Source organism: Lampris incognitus, chromosome 3 (assembly GCF_029633865.1).
Source record: "Lampris incognitus isolate fLamInc1 chromosome 3, fLamInc1.hap2, whole genome shotgun sequence".
NCBI lineage: Eukaryota > Metazoa > Chordata > Actinopteri > Lampriformes > Lampridae > Lampris > Lampris incognitus.
Window position 1 is genome coordinate 962,219 of NC_079213.1, and position 23,402 is coordinate 985,620.

The 23,402-nt window shown below is 44.5% G+C and overlaps 1 protein-coding gene across 1 annotated transcript in view; it reads left to right on the forward strand.

The window, feature by feature from the left end:
- The first annotated feature begins 610 nt into the window (after nt 1-610).
- dyrk2 (dual-specificity tyrosine-(Y)-phosphorylation regulated kinase 2) overlaps nt 611-23,402 on the forward strand; it is a 65,664-nt gene continuing 42,872 nt past the window's right edge. Inside the window, exon 1 of the mRNA XM_056277393.1 lies at nt 611-706. Within this exon, the coding sequence (XP_056133368.1) occupies nt 667-706 (40 nt within the window). The 5' untranslated portion in view covers nt 611-666. The remainder of the gene's footprint in view (nt 707-23,402) is intronic.

The following is a 23,402-nucleotide window of genomic DNA, read 5'->3' on the forward strand; positions in this document are numbered from 1 at the left end:
AGAGAGGTCAGAGATTGGCATGGGGGGGAGAGAGAGAGAGAGAGGTCAGAGATTGGCATGGGGGGGAGAGAGAGAGAGAGAGAAGTCAGAGATTGGCATGGGGGGAGAGAGAGAGGTCAGAGATTGGCATGGGGGGAGAGGGAGAGAGAGAGAAGTCAGAGATTGGCATGAGGGGGAGAGAGAGAGAAGTCAGAGATTGGCATGAGGGGGAGAGAGAGAGAGAGGTCAGAGATTGGCATGGGGGGGAGGGGGTCAGAGATTGGCATGGGGGGAGAGAGGTCAGAGATTGGCATGGGGGGGAGAGAGGTCAGAGATTGGCATGGGGGGGAGAGAGAGAAGTCAGAGATTGGCATGGGGGGAGAGAGGTCAGAGATTGGCATGGGGGGGAGAGAGGTCAGAGATTGGCATGGGGGGGAGAGAGGTCAGAGATTGGCATGGGGAGGGAGAGAGGTCAGAGATTGGCATGGGGGGGAGAGAGAGAAGTCAGAGATTGGCATGGGGGGGAGAGGTCAGAGATTGGCATGGGGGGGAGAGAGAGATAGAGATAGAGAGTCAGAGAGCACGAGAGAGCGAGAGAAGGGGGTGCAGAGGGAGGAGTGAACGCGAGGAGGAGGAGGAGGAGGAGATCTTCGATCTATTTCTGAACAGAGGAGAGGAGCGGCGGCCATGTTAACCAAGAAACCCTGCGCCTCGGTGCTTCCGACGGGTAAGCGCCGCTTCTGTAGCCGCTAGCAGCGCTGCCATCATGCCGGCGGGTGTCAGCGGGCGCTCCGCGGGCGCTCCGCGGCGGCGGGTGTCCGCTGTGCGTGCCGGACGCGCCGGGTTTGTCCGTCTCTCTCTCCGCCGCCGCCGCCGCTGCTCTTCACGCCTTGGTGTCTTGTTGAAGGAGAAATACAAACCGCGTCCGTCCTCATGTCTTCTCAGAAGATCTGGGGTCATTTCTGTCATGTGGGTTCTGCCACAGCAGCGTCCTGCTGGACAGCCCAGAACCCAGACGGTGGCTGCAGGCGCCACCACCCCGGGCAGCGGAACCCCGTCCCGTCCCGTCCCGTCCCGTCCCCGTCCCGTCCCCGTCCCCGTCCCCGCCTTGCTCCGTGTTGGGCTGGCTGGCGTTTGCGGGCTGTTGGCAGCCGGCTGACCGGTGGCTGGCCGCTGCCGGCCCGCAGCCCTCCGGCCTGCTGCCCGCTGCGCTGCCGCCCGCCAGCCCGCTTCCCTTCCCGCTTCCCTGTCCTGTCGTGTCTTTACCGTCGAAGGAAAACGGCCTGTGACGTCTACCGGGAAGCCGCCACGTCCAAGGCGCAGACTGCGGACGTGTGTGTCGCTTGCAGCAGCCGGGCTGCTCGCTACTCCGGCCACCGTGGCCGCAAGCTAACGCGGCTAATGCTAACGGCGTAGCAAACAGCTGACAGCTGCTATTAGTCTTTAATCACCGCAGATGATCTCTGTGGCGCACGTGTTTATTATTCTATTGCTGCAGTATCCTTTCACTTCATTACTGAAGTGGGTTCGATTAATGTCGCGTTTACGGACTTCTTGGAAATGGTTATTATCCTCGTGTATCGCAGACACACTAGCCTATTGCACACCCACTACATATACTTGTTTTGACTTCGGCGGTTTCCTCCTGGCAGTTAAAGCTAAGGGCAACACAGTATTTTCTAGTCTTAGTGTTGTGCACTTGTTAAAACAGTATTGTCTGGTCTTAGTGTTGTGCACTTGCTAAAACAGCATTGTATGGTCTTAGTGTTGTGCACTTGTTAAAACAGCATTGTCTAGTCTTAGTGTTGTGCACTTGTTAAAATAGTATTGTCTGGTCTTAGTGTTGTGCACATGTTAAAACAGTATTGTGTGGTCTTAGTGTTGTGGACGTGTTAAAACAGTATTGTGTGGTCTTAGTGTTGTGCGCTTGTTAAAGCAGTATTGTGTGGTCTTAGTGTTGTGGACTTGTTAAAGCAGTATTGTGTGGTCTTAGTGTTGTGCGCTTGTTAAAACAGTATTGTGTGGTCTTAGTGTTGTGAACTTGTTAAAACAGAATTGTCCGGTCTTAGTGTTGTGCACATGTTAAAACAGTATTATGTGGTCTTAGTGTTGTGAACGTGTTAAAACAGTATTGTGTGGTCTTAGTGTTGTGCGCTTGTTAAAACAGTATTGTGTGGTCTTAGTGTTGTGTTAAAACAGTATTGTGTGGTCTTAGTGTTGTGAACGTGTTAAAACAGTATTGTGTGGTCTTAGTGTTGTGGACGTGTTAAAACAGTATTGTGTGGTCTTAGTGTTGTGCACGTGTTAAAGCAGTATTGTGTGGTCTTAGTGTTGTGCGCTTGTTAAAGCAGTATTGTGTGGTCTTAGTGTTGTGCGCTTGTTAAAGCAGTATTGTGTGGTCTTAGTGTTGTGAACGTGTTAAAGCAGTATTGTGTTGTCTTAGTGCTGTGGACGTGTTAAAACAGTATTGTGTGGTCTTAGTGTTGTGAACGTGTTAAAACAGTATTGTGTGGTCTTAGTGTTGTGAACGTGTTAAAACAGTATTGTGTGGTCTTAGTGTTGTGGATGTGTTAAAACAGTATTGTGTGGTCTTAGTGTTGTGGATGTGTTAAAACAGTATTGTGTGGTCTTAGTGTTGTGGACGTGTTAAAACAGTATTGTGTGGTCTTAGTGTTGTGAACGTGTTAAAACAGTATTGTGTGGTCTTAGTGTTGTGTTAAAACAGTATTGTGTGGTCTTAGTGTTGTGAACGTGTTAAAACAGTATTGTGTGGTCTTAGTGTTGTGGACGTGTTAAAACAGTATTGTGTGGTCTTAGTGTTGTGGACGTGTTAAAACAGTATTGTGTGGTCTTAGTGTTGTGCACTTGTTAAAGCAGTATTGTGTGGTCTTAGTGTTGTGGACTTGTTAAAGCAGTATTGTGTGGTCTTAGTGTTGTGCGCTTGTTAAAACAGTATTGTGTGGTCTTAGTGTTGTGTTAAAGCAGTATTGTGTGGTCTTAGTGTTGTGAACGTGTTAAAACAGTATTGTGTGGTCTTAGTGTTGTGCGCTTGTTAAAACAGTATTGTGTGGTCTTAGTGTTGTGCGCTTGTTAAAACAGTATTGTGTGGTCTTAGTGTTGTGAACGTGTTAAAACAGTATTGTGTGGTCCTAGTGTTGTGTTAAAGCAGTATTGTGTGGTCTTAGTGTTGTGCACTTGTTAAAACAGTATTGTGTGGTCTTAGTGTCGTGCGCTTGTTAAAACAGTATTGTGTGGTCTTAGTGTTGTGTTAAAACAGTATTGTGTGGTCTTAGTGTTGTGAACGTGTTAACAGTATTGTGTGGTCTTAGTGTTGTGGACGTGTTAAAACAGTATTGTGTGGTCTTAGTGTTGTGCACGTGTTAAAGCAGTATTGTGTGGTCTTAGTGTTGTGCGCTTGTTAAAACAGTATTGTGTGGTCTTAGTGTTGTGGACGTGTTAAAACAGTATTGTGTGGTCTTAGTGTTGTGAACGTGTTAAAACAGTATTGTGTGGTCTTAGTGTTGTGGACGTGTTAAAACAGTATTGTGTGGTCTTAGTGTTGTGGACGTGTTAAAACAGTATTGTGTGGTCTTAGTGTTGTGCACTTGTTAAAACAGTCTTGTCTAGTCTCTGGTCTTAGTGTTGTGCACTTGTTAAAACAGTATTGTCTAGTCTTAGTGTTGTGCACTTGTTAAAACAGTATTTTCTGATCTTAGTGTTGTGAACTTGTTAAAACGGTATTGTCTGGTCTCTGGTCTTAGTGTTGTGCACTTGTTAAAATAGTAGTGTCTGGTCTTGGTGTTATGCACTTGTTAAAACAGTATTGTCTGGTCTTAGTGTTGTGAACTTGTTAAAACGGTATTGTCTGGTCTCTGGTCTTAGTGTTGTGAACTTGTTAAAACAGTATTGTCTGGTCTCTGGTCTTAGTGTTGTGCACTTGTTAAAAAAGTATTGTCTAGTCTTAGTGTTGTGCACTTGTTAAAACAGTATTGTCTGGTCTCTGGTCTTAGTGTTGTGCGCTTGTTAAAACAGTATTGTCTGGTGTTAGTGTTGTGAACTTGTTAAAACAGAATTGTCCGGTCTTAGTGTTGTGCACATGTTAAAACAGTATTATGTGGTCTTAGTGTTGTGAACGTGTTAAAACAGTATTGTGTGGTCTTAGTGTTGTGCGCTTGTTAAAACAGTATTGTGTGGTCTTAGTGTTGTGTTAAAACAGTATTGTGTGGTCTTAGTGTTGTGAACGTGTTAAAACAGTATTGTGTGGTCTTAGTGTTGTGGACGTGTTAAAACAGTATTGTGTGGTCTTAGTGTTGTGCACGTGTTAAAGCAGTATTGTGTGGTCTTAGTGTTGTGCGCTTGTTAAAACAGTATTGTGTGGTCTTAGTGTTGTGCGCTTGTTAAAGCAGTATTGTGTGGTCTTAGTGTTGTGAACGTGTTAAAGCAGTATTGTGTGGTCTTAGTGTTGTGGACGTGTTAAAACAGTATTGTGTGGTCTTAGTGTTGTGAACGTGTTAAAACAGTATTGTGTGGTCTTAGTGTTGTGTTAAAACAGTATTGTGTGGTCTTAGTGTTGTGAACGTGTTAAAACAGTATTGTGTGGTCTTAGTGTTGTGGACGTGTTAAAACAGTATTGTGTGGTCTTAGTGTTGTGGACGTGTTAAAACAGTATTGTGTGGTCTTAGTGTTGTGCACTTGTTAAAGCAGTATTGTGTGGTCTTAGTGTTGTGGACTTGTTAAAGCAGTATTGTGTGGTCTTAGTGTTGTGCGCTTGTTAAAACAGTATTGTGTGGTCTTAGTGTTGTGTTAAAGCAGTATTGTGTGGTCTTAGTGTTGTGAACGTGTTAAAACAGTATTGTGTGGTCTTAGTGTTGTGCGCTTGTTAAAACAGTATTGTGTGGTCTTAGTGTTGTGAACGTGTTAAAACAGTATTGTGTGGTCTTAGTGTTGTGTTAAAGCAGTATTGTGTGGTCTTAGTGTTGTGCACTTGTTAAAACAGTATTGTGTGGTCTTAGTGTCGTGCGCTTGTTAAAACAGTATTGTGTGGTCTTAGTGTTGTGTTAAAACAGTATTGTGTGGTCTTAGTGTTGTGAACGTGTTAACAGTATTGTGTGGTCTTAGTGTTGTGGACGTGTTAAAACAGTATTGTGTGGTCTTAGTGTTGTGCACGTGTTAAAGCAGTATTGTGTGGTCTTAGTGTTGTGCGCTTGTTAAAACAGTATTGTGTGGTCTTAGTGTTGTGGACGTGTTAAAACAGTATTGTGTGGTCTTAGTGTTGTGAACGTGTTAAAACAGTATTGTGTGGTCTTAGTGTTGTGGACGTGTTAAAACAGTATTGTGTGGTCTTAGTGTTGTGAACGTGTTAAAACAGTATTGTGTGGTCTTAGTGTTGTGAACGTGTTAAAACAGTATTGTGTGGTCTTAGTGTTGTGGACGTGTTAAAACAGTATTGTGTGGTCTTAGTTTGTTAACGTGTTAAAACAGTATTGTGTGGTCTTAGTGTTGTGGACGTGTTAAAACAGTATTGTGTGGTCTTAGTGTTGTGGACTTGTTAAAGCAGTATTGTGTGGTCTTAGTGTTGTGCGCTTGTTAAAGCAGTATTGTGTGGTCTTAGTGTTGTGGACGTGTTAAAACAGTGTTGTGTGGTCTTAGTGTTGTGGACGTGTTAAAACAGTATTGTGTGGTCTTAGTGTTGTGAACGTGTTAAAACAGTATTGTGTGGTCTTAGTGTTGTGCGCTTGTTAAAACAGTATTGTGTGGTCTTAGTGTTGTGTTAAAACAGTATTGTGTGGTCTTAGTGTTGTGGACGTGTTAAAGCAGTATTGTGTGGTCTTAGTGTTGTGCGCTTGTTAAAGCAGTATTGTGTGGTCTTAGTGTTGTGCGCTTGTTAAAGCAGTATTGTGTGGTCTTAGTGTTGTGCGCTTGTTAAAACAGTATTGTGTGGTCTTAGTGTTGTGGACGTGTTAAAGCAGTATTGTGTGGTCTTAGTGTTGTGAACGTGTTAAAACAGTATTGTGTGGTCTTAGTGTTGTGCGCTTGTTAAAACAGTATTGTGTGGTCTTAGTGTTGTGCGCTTGTTAAAACAGTATTGTGTGGTCTTAGTGTTGTGTTAAAACAGTATTGTGTGGTCTTAGTGTTGTGCGCTTGTTAAAACAGTATTGTGTGGTCTTAGTGTTGTGCGCTTGTTAAAGCAGTATTGTGTGGTCTTAGTGTTGTGGACGTGTTAAAACAGTATTGTGTGGTCTTAGTGTTGTGCGCTTGTTAAAACAGTATTGTGTGGTCTTAGTGTTGTGCGCTTGTTAAAACAGTATTGTGTGGTCTTAGTGTTGTGGACGTGTTAAAACAGTATTGTGTGGTCTTAGTGTTGTGCGCTTGTTAAAACAGTATTGTGTGGTCTTAGTGTTGTGTTAAAACAGTATTGTGTGGTCTTAGTGTTGTGGACGTGTTAAAGCAGTATTGTGTGGTCTTAGTGTTGTGGACGTGTTAAAGCAGTATTGTGTGGTCTTAGTGTTGTGCGCTTGTTAAAGCAGTATTGTGTGGTCTTAGTGTTGTGGACGTGTTAAAGCAGTATTGTGTGGTCTTAGTGTTGTGGACGTGTTAAAACAGTATTGTGTGGTCTTAGTGTTGTGTTAAAACAGTATTGTGTGGTCTTAGTGTTGTTAACGTGTTAAAGCAGTATTGTGTGGTCTTAGTGTTGTGAACGTGTTAAAACAGTATTGTGTGGTCTTAGTGTTGTGCGCTTGTTAAAACAGTATTGTGTGGTCTTAGTGTTGTGTGCTTGTTAAAACAGTATTGTGTGGTCTTAGTGTTGTGTGCTTGTTAAAACAGTATTGTGTGGTCTTAGTGTTGTGCGCTTGTTAAAACAGTATTGTGTGGTCTTAGTGTTGTGTGCTTGTTAAAACAGTATTGTGTGGTCTTAGTGTTGTGAACGTGTTAAAGCAGTATTGTGTGGTCTTAGTGTTGTGTTAAAACAGTATTGTGTGGTCTTAGTGTTGTGGACGTGTTAAAGCAGTATTGTGTGGTCTTAGTGTTGTGCGCTTGTTAAAGCAGTATTGTGTGGTCTTAGTGTTGTGTGCTTGTTAAAACAGTATTGTGTGGTCTTAGTGTTGTGTGCTTGTTAAAGCAGTATTGTGTGGTCTTAGTGTTGTGTTAAAACAGTATTGTGTGGTCTTAGTGTTTTGTGCTTGTTAAAGCAGTATTGTGTAGTCTTAGTGTTGTGTTAAAACAGTATTGTGTGGTCTTAGTGTTGTGGACGTGTTAAAGCAGTATTGTGTGGTCTTAGTGTTGTGCGCTTGTTAAAGCAGTATTGTGTGGTCTTAGTGTTGTGCGCTTGTTAAAGCAGTATTGTGTGGTCTTAGTGTTGTGCGCTTGTTAAAACAGTATTGTGTGGTCTTAGTGTTGTGGACGTGTTAAAACAGTATTGTGTGGTCTTAGTGTTGTGCGCTTGTTAAAACAGTATTGTGTGGTCTTAGTGTTGTGCGCTTGTTAAAACAGTATTGTGTGGTCTTAGTGTTGTGGACGTGTTAAAACAGTATTGTGTGGTCTTAGTGTTGTGTTAAAACAGTATTGTGTGGTCTTAGTGTTGTGGACGTGTTAAAACAGTATTGTGTGGTCTTAGTGTTGTGCGCTTGTTAAAACAGTATTGTGTGGTCTTAGTGTTGTGTTAAAACAGTATTGTGTGGTCTTAGTGTTGTGGATGTGTTAAAGCAGTATTGTGTGGTCTTAGTGTTGTGCGCGTGTTAAAGCAGTATTGTGTGGTCTTAGTGTTGTGCGCTTGTTAAAGCAGTATTGTGTGGTCTTAGTGTTGTGCGCTTGTTAAAGCAGTATTGTGTGGTCTTAGTGTTGTGGACGTGTTGAAGCAGTATTGTGTGGTCTTAGTGTTGTGTGCTTGTTAAAGCAGTATTGTGTGGTCTTAGTGTTGTGCGCTTGTTAAAGCAGTATTGTCTGGTCTTAGTGTTGTGGACGTGTTAAAGCAGTATTGTGTGGTCTTAGTGTTGTGGACGTGTTAAAGCAGTATTGTGTGGTCTTAGTGTTGTGGACGTGTTAAAACAGTATTGTGTGGTCTTAGTGTTGTGGATGTGTTAAAACAGTATTGTGTGGTCTTAGTGTTGTGGATGTGTTAAAGCAGTATTGTGTGGTCTTAGTGTTGTGGACGTGTTAAAGCAGTATTGTGTGGTCTTAGTGTTGTGTGCTTGTTAAAGCAGTATTGTGTGGTCTTAGTGTTGTGGACGTGTTAAAGCAGTATTGTGTGGTCTTAGTGTTGTGGACGTGTTAAAGCAGTATTGTGTGGTCTTAGTGTTGTGGACGTGTTAAAGCAGTATTGTGTGGTCTTAGTGTTGTGGATGTGTTAAAACAGTATTGTGTGGTCTTAGTGTTGTGGATGTGTTAAAGCAGTATTGTGTGGTCTTAGTGTTGTGCGCTTGTTAAAGCAGTATTGTGTGGTCTTAGTGTTGTGGATGTGTTAAAACAGTATTGTGTGGTCTTAGTGTTGTGGACGTGTTAAAGCAGTATTGTGTGGTCTTAGTGTTGTGGACGTGTTAAAGCAGTATTGTGTGGTCTTAGTGTTGTGTTAAAACAGTATTGTGTGGTCTTAGTGTTGTGTGCTTGTTAAAGCAGTATTGTGTGGTCTTAGTGTTGTGGACGTGTTAAAGCAGTATTGTGTGGTCTTAGTGTTGTGGACGTGTTAAAGCAGTATTGTGTGGTCTTAGTGTTGTGCGCTTGTTAAAGCAGTATTGTGTGGTCTTAGTGTTGTGGACGTGTTAAAGCAGTATTGTGTGGTCTTAGTGTTGTGCGCTTGTTAAAACAGTATTGTGTGGTCTTAGTGTTGTGGACGTGTTAAAGCAGTATTGTGTGGTCTTAGTGTTGTGTGCTTGTTAAAACAGTATTGTGTGGTCTTAGTGTTGTGGACGTGTTAAAACAGTATTGTGTGGTCTTAGTGTTGTGGACGTGTTAAAGCAGTATTGTGTGGTCTTAGTGTTGTGTTAAAGCAGTATTGTGTGGTCTTAGTGTTGTGCGCTTGTTAAAACAGTATTGTGTGGTCTTAGTGTTGTGGACGTGTTAAAGCAGTATTGTGTAGTCTTAGTGTTGTGTTAAAGCAGTATTGTGTGGTCTTAGTGTTGTGCGCTTGTTAAAGCAGTATTGTGTGGTCTTAGTGTTGTGGACGTGTTAAAGCAGTATTGTGTGGTCTTAGTGTTGTGGACGTGTTAAAGCAGTATTGTGTGGTCTTAGTGTTGTGTTAAAACAGTATTGTGTGGTCTTAGTGTTGTGGACGTGTTAAAACAGTATTGTGTGGTCTTAGTGTTGTGGACGTGTTAAAGCAGTATTGTGTGGTCTTAGTGTTGTGTTAAAGCAGTATTGTGTGGTCTTAGTGTTGTGCGCTTGTTAAAACAGTATTGTGTGGTCTTAGTGTTGTGGACGTGTTAAAGCAGTATTGTGTAGTCTTAGTGTTGTGTTAAAGCAGTATTGTGTGGTCTTAGTGTTGTGCGCTTGTTAAAGCAGTATTGTGTGGTCTTAGTGTTGTGCGCTTGTTAAAGCAGTATTGTGTGGTCTTAGTGTTGTGGACGTGTTAAAGCAGTATTGTGTGGTCTTAGTGTTGTGGACGTGTTAAAGCAGTATTGTGTGGTCTTAGTGTTGTGGACGTGTTAAAGCAGTATTGTGTGGTCTTAGTGTTGTGGACGTGTTAAAGCAGTATTGTGTGGTCTTAGTGTTGTGCGCTTGTTAAAGCAGTATTGTGTGGTCTTGGTGTTGTGGACGTGTTAAAGCAGTATTGTGTGGTCTTAGTGTTGTGGACGTGTTAAAGCAGTATTGTGTGGTCTTAGTGTTGTGCGCTTGTTAAAGCAGTATTGTGTGGTCTTAGTGTTGTGGACGTGTTAAAGCAGTATTGTGTGGTCTTAGTGTTGTGGACGTGTTAAAGCAGTATTGTGTGGTCTTAGTGTTGTGTTAAAACAGTATTGTGTGGTCTTAGTGTTGTGGACGTGTTAAAGCAGTATTGTGTGGTCTTAGTGTTGTGGACGTGTTAAAGCAGTATTGTGTGGTCTTAGTGTTGTGGACGTGTTAAAACAGTATTGTGTGGTCTTAGTGTTGTGGACGTGTTAAAACAGTATTGTGTGGTCTTAGTGTTGTGCGCTTGTTAAAACAGTATTGTGTGGTCTTAGTGTTGTGTTAAAACAGTATTGTGTGGTCTTAGTGTTGTGGACGTGTTAAAGCAGTATTGTGTGGTCTTAGTGTTGTGGACGTGTTAAAGCAGTATTGTGTGGTCTTAGTGTTGTGGACGTGTTAAAACAGTATTGTGTGGTCTTAGTGTTGTGGACGTGTTAAAGCAGTATTGTGTGGTCTTAGTGTTGTGTGCTTGTTAAAACAGTATTGTGTGGTCTTAGTGTTGTGGACGTGTTAAAACAGTATTGTGTGGTCTTAGTGTTGTGGACGTGTTAAAGCAGTATTGTGTGGTCTTAGTGTTGTGCGCTTGTTAAAGCAGTATTGTGTGGTCTTGGTGTTGTGGACGTGTTAAAGCAGTATTGTGTGGTCTTAGTGTTGTGGACGTGTTAAAGCAGTATTGTGTGGTCTTAGTGTTGTGCGCTTGTTAAAGCAGTATTGTGTGGTCTTAGTGTTGTGGACGTGTTAAAGCAGTATTGTGTGGTCTTAGTGTTGTGGACGTGTTAAAGCAGTATTGTGTGGTCTTAGTGTTGTGCGCTTGTTAAAACAGTATTGTGTGGTCTTAGTGTTGTGCGCTTGTTAAAGCAGTATTGTGTGGTCTTAGTGTTGTGGACGTGTTAAAACAGTATTGTGTGGTCTTAGTGTTGTGAACGTGTTAAAACAGTATTGTGTGGTCTTAGTGTTGTGGACGTGTTAAAGCAGTATTGTGTGGTCTTAGTGTTGTGGACGTGGTAAAGCAGTATTGTGTGGTCTTAGTGTTGTGTGCTTGTTAAAACAGTATTGTGTGGTCTTAGTGTTGTGAACGTGTTAAAACAGTATTGTGTGGTCTTAGTGTTGTGGACGTGTTAAAGCAGTATTGTGTGGTCTTAGTGTTGTGGACGTGGTAAAGCAGTATTGTGTGGTCTTAGTGTTGTGTGCTTGTTAAAACAGTATTGTGTGGTCTTAGTGTTGTGCGCTTGTTAAAGCAGTATTGTGTGGTCTTAGTATTGTGGACGTGTTAAAACAGTATTGTGTGGTCTTAGTGTTGTGGACGTGTTAAAGCAGTATTGTGTGGTCTTAGTGTTGTGTTAAAGCAGTATTGTGTGGTCTTAGTGTTGTGGACGTGTTAAAGCAGTATTGCGTGGTCTTAGTGTTGTGCGCTTGTTAAAGCAGTATTGTGTGGTCTTAGTGTTGTGCGCTTGTTAAAGCAGTATTGTGTGGTCTTAGTGTTGTGCGCTTGTTAAAGCAGTATTGTGTGGTCTTAGTGTTGTGGACGTGTTAAAGCAGTATTGTGTGGTCTTAGTGTTGTGCGCTTGTGTTTCTTGGTGGTTGGCTGAGGTTGTCCTGCAGCGTGCTGAGCATTTCTGCATGTTGAACACATGAAGACCAAGTGTGACTGTGGTGTGTTACCATGCATGTTCCTCCAGCTTTGGAATCCACCTTCGAAGCCATTGGCCGTTTCTTTTATCTCGGCATAGTCTTGGATTAAACATCTAGTGTGACGTACTTAGTGTTACACAATATGACAACTGTGTGCGATGAAGGTCTAGTCGCTGTTATTAGCTACCATCTATTAGCGGTTACTATAATTATCCCCTAGCCTGGAGGGGATTATGCGTTTGGTCGCGTGTTTGTGCGTGTGTGCGTGCATGTGTGTGTCTGTGACTAATCTCGTTTACTACTGGATGTATCAGCCTAAACTTTCCGTACACAGTCAGGACCATGGTCAAGAACCTCTCGTGGTAGCGGCGATTCAAACCTTTGAAAAACGTTTGTTGTCGCTCCCGCCGCCCCCGCTCTTCATTCCCTGTCTAGCTCGCCTGACCGACGCTGCCCCCCCCCCCCCCCCCGTGTCACTGCCCACTCTTAGCGCACTCCAGCCGTGGACATGTGCGACTCACATCAGTGGTTGACTCGGATCGGGCATTGAGATGATCAAAGGTTATTAAAAGAATTTTGATAATGCAAAAAATATGAACTTTATAAAGGAAGAACTTCCTCTGCGTTGCAGCAAAACAGGAAGCGTTGCTTATTCCTTTTTCTTTGTCTTGTCACAGCCGGAGCTGAGTCAATAGTAGACGTGAGTTGCGCATGTGTGAGTGTAAACGGTTTACCCAGCTTTATTATATAATGAAAATGAATACAGGGTTAGAACAAAATGGTCACATAGCAAACCTTTTCTTGTTGGAAAGTGCAAGTTCATATTAGACTTGGTCACATTCGTGCGAGGGTCCACCCAGGAGGCTGCACATCCACAGACTGACAGGCAAAACATTTTTATTAGGTAGACTTTTTAGCTTGAGCGGTGCATATTCAACACTTTTTTCCATACTTCTTGTTCAATTGACTTGGGCGCTGCGCAAAAGTCTTATAATGGCAGGAAAGACACTGGTTTTTCTGTCTGTGTGTGTGTGTGTATCTGTCCACTACTAATCTATTGTACTACTGGGCCTGTCAGCCTAATATTTTTTTGTGCACAAGGACCTCTTGTGGTTGCGGTGATTCAAAACCTTTGACAAACCTGTTTTGTAACGCATTTGAGTGCTAACTCCTCAGCTGTTTTTTTGCCAAGTCTGAGCTCCGGAGAAGGGGACATATGTATGCCTGGTGGAGATCTGCACTCTACTTTACATTTGCAGTTACATGTGAACTCTACAGGATTACTCATTTGTACAAGGGATACTTGTACCTTGGTAGAATGTAAAGGGATGCTAAATTTGCTAACGTACTAACATGTGACCAATGCTTTATTATCTAAGATGACTGAACACTGAGAACTTGACCTGTCCTGATTAGCAGGGGTTTAATGACAGTGGTGTGGATATAAAACTGTATCCCTGTATAGAAACACTCAGATGTACAACACTCCATAATATATCCGCACGACTTCCCTTTCACATGACAAGCTAGAGGCAAAGCTACTCTCTGTTTGGTCAACTAAAATACAGGGAAGAAATTCGTTTTAAGAATACGGTGTCAAAATAAAGTGGCTTTCTTCTTTCAAGAGAAAGCCAAGAGGAAGCCACTTTATTTTGTCATTGTACAGTTGTTTGGTTATAATGCATGTGCTCTCTGCATGTAACCGTCCTATTGTATAGGAGCAGTGGGCAGCTGCAGCACCCAGGGACCAACTCCAGTTCTTCTTTCCATTGCATTGGTAGATTGGTAGAGCTTACATTGGTAGAAACCCTGAACCTGGGAGTGCCTTGCTCTAATGACGGAACTCCACAGGCCTGTCATAGTCTGTAGAATGCATTATAACTGCTGTCTGAGAGAAAGGCAGACATAAGACTAGTCTCCTGGGTCAAGGCTATCTGCTGAACCTGTTTGATGTGCTGTGGCTCTAATGTAGGGATTGATCCATTGGTCTGCTGTTGGTCATTGTGAGAGAGGCTAAAGGAGGTTTAATCTAATCAACAGATCAAGTTACCATGGCATCAAACTCAGGATGGATCATTTGCATTCTGATCATCGGCTGCTATTGATAAAGTGTTTCTTAAGCTTTAGTTTGGGAACCAGAATGTGTCTCAAGTCTGTTTCTTTCTTTTTTTTTGTCTGTTTCAAAAAGCCGGCCTGCAGGTGGAAAGACTGGACTTCAGGATGGAGAAAGAGAGCAGAAGTGAGAGAGAGACAGTGGTAGAGCGAAGCAGGTTGTCTGTGGTGGATTATCAGGCTATAGAAAGATAGAAAGCTCCGGGCAGAACAGAACATAGTTTAGTGCTTGTCTTCTAAAAGCTCTTCACCCACCCCCCCGAACCACACACACACACACACACACACACACACACACACACACACACACACACAAAGAGTCAGCTGTGTCCTAAACCTACCTGACAGCCATCTGTTCCCTTGGTATTAAAGTATTGTACTGTAGTATAGATGTGTACTACACAATACAATACTATGCTAAATCACCCTATTCTACACTGTACTTCTATGATACACTACACTTCACTAAACTATACTGCAGTATATTACACTATAATATAATTTGTGATATTGGGCTATACAAATAAAATTGACTTGACTACACTATATATATTATGCTATACTAGTTATAGTATATATAGTATAGTATACTTCTCCTGGATCGCCACCTTGTCGTGGTGGAGAAGCTTGCATGTACTAATGATCGCAAGAGCTATGCCGTCCGGAGCTTGGCTCCTGGTAGTGTCACCCAAGGCAGATTGGTCAAGGGGGAGGTTCCAGACGAAGTGCGATCCAACAAAGACCTCAGCTGCAGAACTGGCGGAAAATGTCTTCAGGTCACAATGCCAGGGAAGGTGGATGAAAGCTGCAACAGAGAGTGGTCCTCAATCATCTTGGTTCTCCATGGCATTGAACTCTGGCCACCCCGTGCCAAGGACCGTGTGGTGGCTGCAGGCGCATCAGCCTCTCCACGTAAAAAGCTGTCACATGCAGGCATCCTCCCACAAGGATCAACCCTTAAACATCCAGGATCAAAGCTCTGTGGCGATTAGGAAGCGGTGAGGGGGGCACGACAGTGAAGTCTGGCAGCCCCTAGCCACAACGTGGCACACAGGCAGTGGGTGTATGATCAGTCGCTAAACCCTGGGACTGAGGAAGAGGGGCTTCTCAGCTGCTGCACCCATGACTGAGCAGCCCTATTTAGGTTCAGTTCTGCTCATCCCAGTTGAGGAGGGGGCTAGAAAAGGTAACATAACATAGTCTGCCTCATACCTCCTGTCTGGACCATCACATCCAGAGGGATCACCACCATGCAGTTAGAAACAGAAACACGTATTTTGGAGCCTAGAACATATGAAACCTCTTGGACAATCAATCCAGCAATTGCCCTAAATGGTGTACTGCCATCTTCGCCTGAGAGTTAAGATTCCAGATTGATATTGCCGCACTCTCTGAAACCTGAATGGGCCCGACCAAGGACAGCTGAAAGAGGAGAAGGGTGGTTACACTTTTTTTCTGGAAAGGAAAAGCAGCTGATGAGCCGAAGATCCATGGTGTGGGCTTTGCCATCGGAAACAGCCTCATTTGCCACCTTGCTGAGCTTCCTCTTGGCATCAATGAACGCCTGATGACATTACGACTGACGCTTGTAAATAACCAAAGCATCACTGTCATCAGTGCATACGCTTCAACACTTGACTCACAAGATGAAGTAAAGCAGACTTTCTATGCCGACCTGGACAATGTTCTCACCAAAGTCCCCAAGGAGGATAAACTAATCCTGCTTGGAGAGTTCAATGCCAGATTGGGACGAAATTACAACTTGTGAAGAGGCATAATTGGCAAGGAATGAGTTGGAAATACAAACTCCAATAGCATCCTGCTGTTAACAACATGCTCAGAACACATCCGAAACATCACCAACACACTCTTCTGCCAGAAGAACAAATTCAAAACCTGGAGGCACCCTCGTTCTAACATTTGGCAACTTATTGACTACATTATCATCCATCAAAGAGACTGACGCGAAGTACTAGTTACCAGAATGATGATCAGTACAGATGACTGCTGGACTGACCACCACCTTATCCGCTCCACCCTGTCCATCCAACTTCACTGGAAAAGAAGCGTGCAGAAAAAGCAGAGCTGCCTAAAGCTCAAGCTCGAAAGACTTACTGATACCACCTCTCATCAACAGTTCCAGGCCATGCTCAGTACATCAATGCCCAAGCAGTATACAGATGATATTGAAAGCCACTGGGATATGCTCAGGACTACAATCACTGGCATCTGTAAAACCATTCTTGGACATAAGATGAAGAACCACCAACGTTGGTTTGATGACAATGACCTGGAAATCCAATTGTTAATCAACATAAAGAAGCAAGCCTTTACTGTCTGGCAGAATGACATTAACTGCCAAAATAAATGACCTGCCCATGCAAGAACAAAGTCAGCCGTCCAAAGCCGGGTCAGGGAGTTGAAGAACCAGTGGTGGATAAAGAAGGCCCTTGAGATCCAGCTCCTTGCAGATGCTGGGGATACCAGAGGCTTCTTTGATGCTACTAAAGCAAAATACAGTCCCAGCCACCACTGTCTAACCCCCCTTCGCTCCAAAGATGGGCACACACTGCTAACAGACAACGAGTCAATCAAAGAGAGGTGGAAAGAGAACTACCAGGACCTTTTAATCAGGGACTCTAGCCCTGAGATGGATGCCCTCTGACAAGTCCCTCAACAACCCAAAGAGGAGGACATGGCAGCATCACCTAGTCTAAGAGAAGTCCAGGATGCCATCGGGAAGATGAAAATCAACAAGGCTGCTGGTTCTGATTGAATACTGGCAGAAGTACCAAGGACAGGTGGACCTACACTCATCAGACATCCATGCCCTGCTACTGAAAATATGGGAAAAAGATAAAATCCCTGTACAACTTAGGGACACACTCACTGTCTCTATCTTTAAGAAAGTGGCCTTAGCTGAGTGCGGAAACTACCATGGTATTTTCTTGCTTTCCAACATGGGGAAAACCCTGGCTAGGGTCTTGGCCAACAGATTCCTCCAAGTATCAGGGGAAATTCTGCCAGAATCCCAGAGTGGTTTTTGCCCTAACAGGCACCATGGGCATGCTTTTTACTGCTTGCCAATTCCAAGAAAAAACCCAGGGACAGAATCAACTATTTTACATGGCCTTCATAGACTTAACCAAAGCTTTCGATTCTGTAAACTGCTCGGCCCTCTGGCTAGTCCTGTCAAAAATAGGTTGCCCTGACAAATATATCAGATTACTATGACTACTGCATGGCAATATGTCAGCTAGAGTACTCAGCAGTTTTGGAGATGAGACAGAGTCCTTCAAGGTCCACACAGGAGTTAAACAAGGCTGTGTCATTGCCTGAACCATTCTCTCCATCTTCATTGCTACCATCCTCCACCTCACGGGTCCCAATATGTCTCAGGGAGTCAAAATCATGCACAGGACTGATGAGAATCTTCTAAATATTAACAGATTCAGGGCTAAAGGTAAAACCACCACCACATCCATCATAGAGCTGCAGTACGTCGAGGACAATGCCTTAGTGTCCCTCATAGAAGAGGAACCACAGAACATACTGGATGTCTTTGCAAAGGCATAAAAGCAGCTTGGCCTGGCAATTAACATAGAAAATACCCATATCCTCTACCAACCCCCACCCAACAGAAAATGCCTGCTCTGCCCCCATCCATCTCTGTAGACAACACCAGACTCGAAAACGTGGAACAGATCCAATATCATGACAGCCTTCTCTCCTCCAAAGCCAACATTGACATTGAAATACACCATCATCTCAGTTGTGCCAGCCGGGCTTTCTGAAGATTGAGTAAAAAGGTTTTTGAAAACCGTTACCTTCAGTCCAGAACACAAATTCTGGTGTACAAAGTGGTAGTGCTGCCCACCCTACTGTATGGGTCAGAAACCTGGACCACATCTAGCAGGCATCTGTAGGCACTCGAGGCATACCAACAACGGTGCCTCAGGAAGATCCTTAAGATCAGCTGGGAGGCTAAGCACACCAACTTCAGCTTCCTCAAGGAGGGCAACGTGCCTAATATAACTGCAACCATCGCACAACTTCAGTTGAGATGGACTGGCGATGTCCTCCGCATGTCTGACTCTCGCCTGCTGAAACAAGTCCTTTACTTTCGGGTCGTAACAGGATGCCATGCCCCAGCAGGACAAAAGAAGTGATATAAAGACAACATCAAGGCCCACATCAAATGTTTGGCGTCGAGCTTAACACCTGGGAACAAGCAGCAGAAACAGGGAGGCCTGGAGACCGGCTGTCCGTCAGGGTGCTGGGTGCTACAACCATGACCTCCACTGTGCTGCTGAAAACAAGCACAGACTCAGGAAGGAGCGAGCTATCAGAGAGGCCCAAACCACATCCTCAACCACTTCTTCACACCCTTGCCCACATTGCCCCAAAACATGTGGCTCCAGGATCGGCCTCTACGCCCACCTGAAGACCCACAAGGACCTAGAAGGAGGACAGTCACACTCGACCCCGAGTGACTGCCGATGAGTATAGTATAGTATAGTATAGTATAGTATAGTGTAGTATATACTTTATACTATGTACAATATGCCATATATACCAATAAAAATATTTTTGGTTAAATAATAGTACAGACTGAAAAAAATCATTGATTTGAAATAAATATTGATAAAATGAAAGTACTGATTGAAAGATGGTATTGTTTGAAATGTTACTGATTAAATGATATTATTAGTTAGGCTAAATCCTCATAATGATAAAATGGTATATGGACCACATTTATGTAGCGCTTTTCTAGTTTACCGACCACTTCACAGTGTATGCCTCACATGCACCCATTTACACACACACACACACACACACACACACACACACACACACACACACACACACACACACACTGATGGCAGAGGCTGCCATTGCAAGGCCCCAACCTGCTCATCTGGAGCAGTTAGGGGTTCAGTGTCTTGCTCAAGGACACTTCAACATGCTCTCTGGAGGAGCCGGAGATAGAACCAGCGACCTTCCGATTACTAGACCACCCACTTTACCTCCTGAGCCATGCCGCCCTCTAGATCTTGCCCCCTTGATGTTAGTGCTGAGGAAACCGTCTTGTTTTCAGATGTGAGTCCGGCTAGTAAGAAGATAGATCCACGTTTCCTGAATGAACGATCACGGACCCTGCCTCCTCTTCCAGCTGGGAGTCAAGCAGCTTTTGGTTGTCAGATATTTTAGTTTTGGATATGTCGACGGGTGGATTTCAGGTTGACGTTATTGTTTTCAAGATAAAGCAGGTGCGAGTACTTCACTCGCGTGCGCCCCTAAGATAGATATGTGCCAGCCGGAAAAGGAATTTAAGAGCACAGCTCGCGAGTAAAGATTACAGCTTCCTGTAGCCAGTCAGGGAGAGACGCCTTTAAGAAGTACCGCAAAGACATTGCGAAAAATTAAGCCCATTGATTTTTCTTTTGAGTGAAAAAGGGATGAGGAGAGAGGAATGGGGGGGGGGGGCATCGACGAGGGTAAGTAGCGAGGCTTCACAGGCCGCGTGGTGAAGGAACTGCACTGACCACTTCCTGGCACGCTCCCTTCCCTCACTCAGCTCGGCGTGAGGGCAGGTTAGGAAAATCTGGGAAGTAAAGCATTACCAAGACATTTCTTCACGAATGTGTTCATAGAGGTGTGTAATAACATGTATTAAAATGTTGAAATTCAACTCCAGGGGGAAACCCTGAAAAAACCTGATCAAAGTTGGGGTATTGACACCAGTATTAAAAAAATCAACTTCCGGTTTAGGAAAAAGGGCTACTAAAACATTTTTGTACATAATTTTCTGAACAAAAAAGTCTCTTGGGGTAAGTCTAACTCACTCGTGTGCTTTTTTATGATTTTTAAAAGATTTTTTATTTTTTATTCTTTTTATTTTTTTATCCCGTTCTTAAGGCCCTTTCCATCCACCCCCTCCCAGTGAGAGACCCTTGTTCTTTAATTCCTCTATTCTTTTATTTTCATTTTTTGTTTTGAAAATATTGTAATAAAATAGAGAGGAAGTGGGGGAGGGGGGGAGTCCGGGTGAGGGTGGTTTTTTTGAAAAAGATTTAGATAAATCATTTTTTATCATAACAAATCACAGCAATGCTGTAGAGACTTACTTTTGTTTGTTTTTTCATGATTCTGAGTTGATTGCTAGCATTTAATTTTCTCTAGATCTACTCCTTAGTGGAATAACTGCCATGCCAACTTTTGCATATGTTTTTTTTTGCATTTATTACAATAGTTGCAATAGTCGGAGAAAATCCATGTCAAATGCTTCACAAGTCAATGTCTGAGTCTTCTTCAAGACCATCATGAATACCATTCTTGCATGTAATGCCTTTACAAACTCCACATGCTGAGATGCACTTGACACCATTCTTCTTGCAGCTGCATCGCCTGTTGCTGCAATCTCCATTACAATTACAGCTTGTGAACTGGAGGAGCTCCTCAGGAGCCATTGGGTCTAGTGTTGGAACTGGCTCATAACCATGAACACCGAATGTCCATCCGTAGTCACTGGGGTCCAGAGACATGCTCTGTAGAAGAATCCAGTCCCGGGTCTGTAGGTAGGCACGGAGAGAATGCTGTGCAACTGCATCCTCTGTTGGAGGTAAAGTCTGGTTTGATCAGCCCAGCCGCTGCCTTCCGTGAGAACATGCTGTACCGAATTTCACCCAGAGTAGTACCTGGTCCACTGTAAATATATTGGAAGATCACAGTTCCAGCCTGAACCACTGCACCCTTGGTAGCATGAATGTCCATGAAGATGTCCATATGTTTATCAATGTCCCCTGCACAAAACCTGAAAAAGTGCATTTCAAGGTTTTTTTAAAGATATTTCAATGTACAAATATTTCACTAAAATACAATTACTTTTATTATTATAGGCCTACTATTATTACCTGTCAAACAGTTGTTTTCCCATGGCCAGAAATAGCAGAAACTGTATCACACCAGTGAACGCATGGCAAAAGAGCAGGTAGCGTCTCTTTCTTTCTGAGAGAGCTTCCCGGATCTTCCTGACATCATAAGAGCCCTTGGATGTGGTTAAGAAGAGTGGGTGGTTGGTGCTCGAGCTATGGTGCACCAGCATTACCAGCACGCCTGCGTCTTCTGCTCGCAACTGTAAAGAGAGCATGTGAAAATATTTAAAAAAATCAAAACTCTTATTTTAAAGTAGTTAAGCAAATGAAAGTTAGATATCTACACAAACTACTGACCTCAACAGAGCCATCTTTAGCAGCAACCAATGCCTCTCTCACAATCGAAGTGTCAGCATCATTGTCAGTCTGCTCCACAGTGATAAGTTTTCTGAACGTTGAGGAGAGGAGGTGAATGAGTTCACTCTTGTTGTGGATGTTGTCCAAGAACTTTGCTCTTGGTGTCCAGTGCATCATATCTGGTTGAATCTGGAGATCACAGCATGATTTCTTGCTACGTCAGATGTGGTCATGATCTTTTAGTGATCTGTTATAGCCATCAAAGACCACAATGATCCTTTGAGAGTTATAGCCAAGATGCTGCACGTACCTTAGGTAACTGTTGGCAATCTCCTGCCAGGTCTGGCCTTGTTCCCACTTCACCATGTAGAGAAGCCATCCTCCATCAGCCACCAAAGTGGAACAGGGTTGGTTAGTGAGTTCAAGTGGATCAGTCAACTCCTTCAGGCTAGCTTTGGAAAACCCTGCCTTGTTTGCCTTGTTAATTTTGTGATCTTTGTTGCTGAAAAGGGACAATGGGACGGGAGTTAGCTCATACTCCAAGCTTGTCTCAACTGTCATATCCCGTTGAGCAAAAATGATCAGTCGGTTGAACAACTTGAGTGAGTCAAGATGAATCTTCTTCTCGTTGATTGGGAATCTTTCTGAGTGATGACAGGGCTTGTACATTTGACTTCACCTCCATGGTTGATGTTGCTGACTGTTCGTGGCTCCTCCTTCGGTCGGTTCCTCCTCCGTCCCTCCCAGCTGCTTCCAGCTTCCGCCTTCGTGAGCTCGATGACGTTTGTTTATTTCCTGACTATCTCTTCTCTATACTGTGGCCAACGTGAAAGTAGTGACAACGTGGTAACGTGTCAGTCTCCTTTACTGAACTCACGCACAGACGGAAACAAAAGAAGAGCAGCGAAACAACACATGGGAGTCATCCACCTGAACGACAATGTCGATCATGGTTTCAGTACCAAAGTTACACAACATAACAGAACGGTAACTACAATTATACCACACTAAATAGTGATGCAACCACATAAAACACTTGCAAAACATTTACTAACACAACTAACAATCTGAACGCGGTGCCTGATGGGTAAAACAGGAGGGCACAATTCTAGCCCCTTCGCTACATTACCCCCTCCAGCGTGTCGCCTGTCCTCAGCCGACAAGAAAGTCCCTATAGCGAAGGGGAAGCCGTCTCCGCCGCCGCGGGGGCACGGGGTCCCTGTTCCCCACTGTCCGTCCGGTTGGTAGGGCCTGTGGGTGTAGGAGGGACCGTCCTGGGTGGGCTAAACTGATCTACAGGTTCTTCAGCCAAGGGGCGGTAAGGTGCCAAACGGTCCCGGTGCAGAACTACCACCCGCCCCCGGACACACAGTTTCACCCGGTACACAACATCCGAAAGCTGCTCCAACACCTCACAGGGCCGCACCCACTGGCTGGCGAGCTTGGGTGAGACTCCTCTCTTCCGGATTGGGTTGAAGACCCACACCTTCGCTCCCGGGGTGAAGGAGCGGCCCTGACAACGAGCGTCATATGCCCGCTTTTGTTTCGCACCTGCCTGTTCCTGATGCTGCCAAGCAAATTCGTGTGCCTCGGCCAGACGTTGTTGGAGATCCCGCAGGTACTCGAAACCGGGTATCTTGGGAAGGTCAGTACCAGGGGGCGTGCCAAAGGCTAAGTCCACAGGGGTCCGCAGTTCTCTCCCGAACATGAGCGCGGCCGGTGTACACCCAGTACTTTCTTGTACTGCCGACCGGTAAGCCCACAGGACCAGAGGTAGATGACAGTCCCAGTCTCGCTGGTGCCGTGAGGTGACATTAGCAAGTTGTGTTGCGAGCGCACGATTGAACCTCTCCACCAGTCCGTCGCTCTGGGGGTGGAGGGGCGTTGTCCTGGTCTTCTTCACCCCCATGCGTTGACACACCTCAGCGAACACCTGTGCCTCGAAGTTCCGCCCCTGGTCGCTGTGTATTTCTTCGGGCGCACCGAACCGACAGAACATCTCACACACCAGCCTCTCGGCTGTAGTGGCAGCGCTGTGGTCTGGGACCGCATACGCCTCAGGCCATTTGGTAGAGTAGTCCATGGCCACAAGGACGTAGCGGTTTCCATTGTCTGTGGTGGGAAATGGGCCAAGGAGGTCCACACCGACCCACTCCATGGGGCCCCCCACCTGGTATTGTTGTAGAGGGGCATGGGAGCGTCTGGTTGGTCCTTTCTTGGCGGGGCAGGCCAAAGTCTCCGACATAGAGGATGATCTTACCTGGGGCCAGAGTCTCCGACATAGAGGATGTTCTTACCTGGGGCCAGAGTCTCCACATCGAGGATGGTCTTACCCGGGGACAGAGTCTCACATCGAGGATGATCTTACCTGGGGCCAGAGTCTCCACGTCGAGGATGATCTTACCCGGGGACAGAGTCTCCACATCGAGGATGATCTTACCCGGGGCCAGAGTCTCCGACATAGAGGATGATCTTACCCGGGGCCAGAGTCTCCGACATAGAGGATGATCTTACCCGGGGCCAGAGTCTCCGACATAAAGCAGCGGTTGCTAACCATGTGCCATGGAGAGC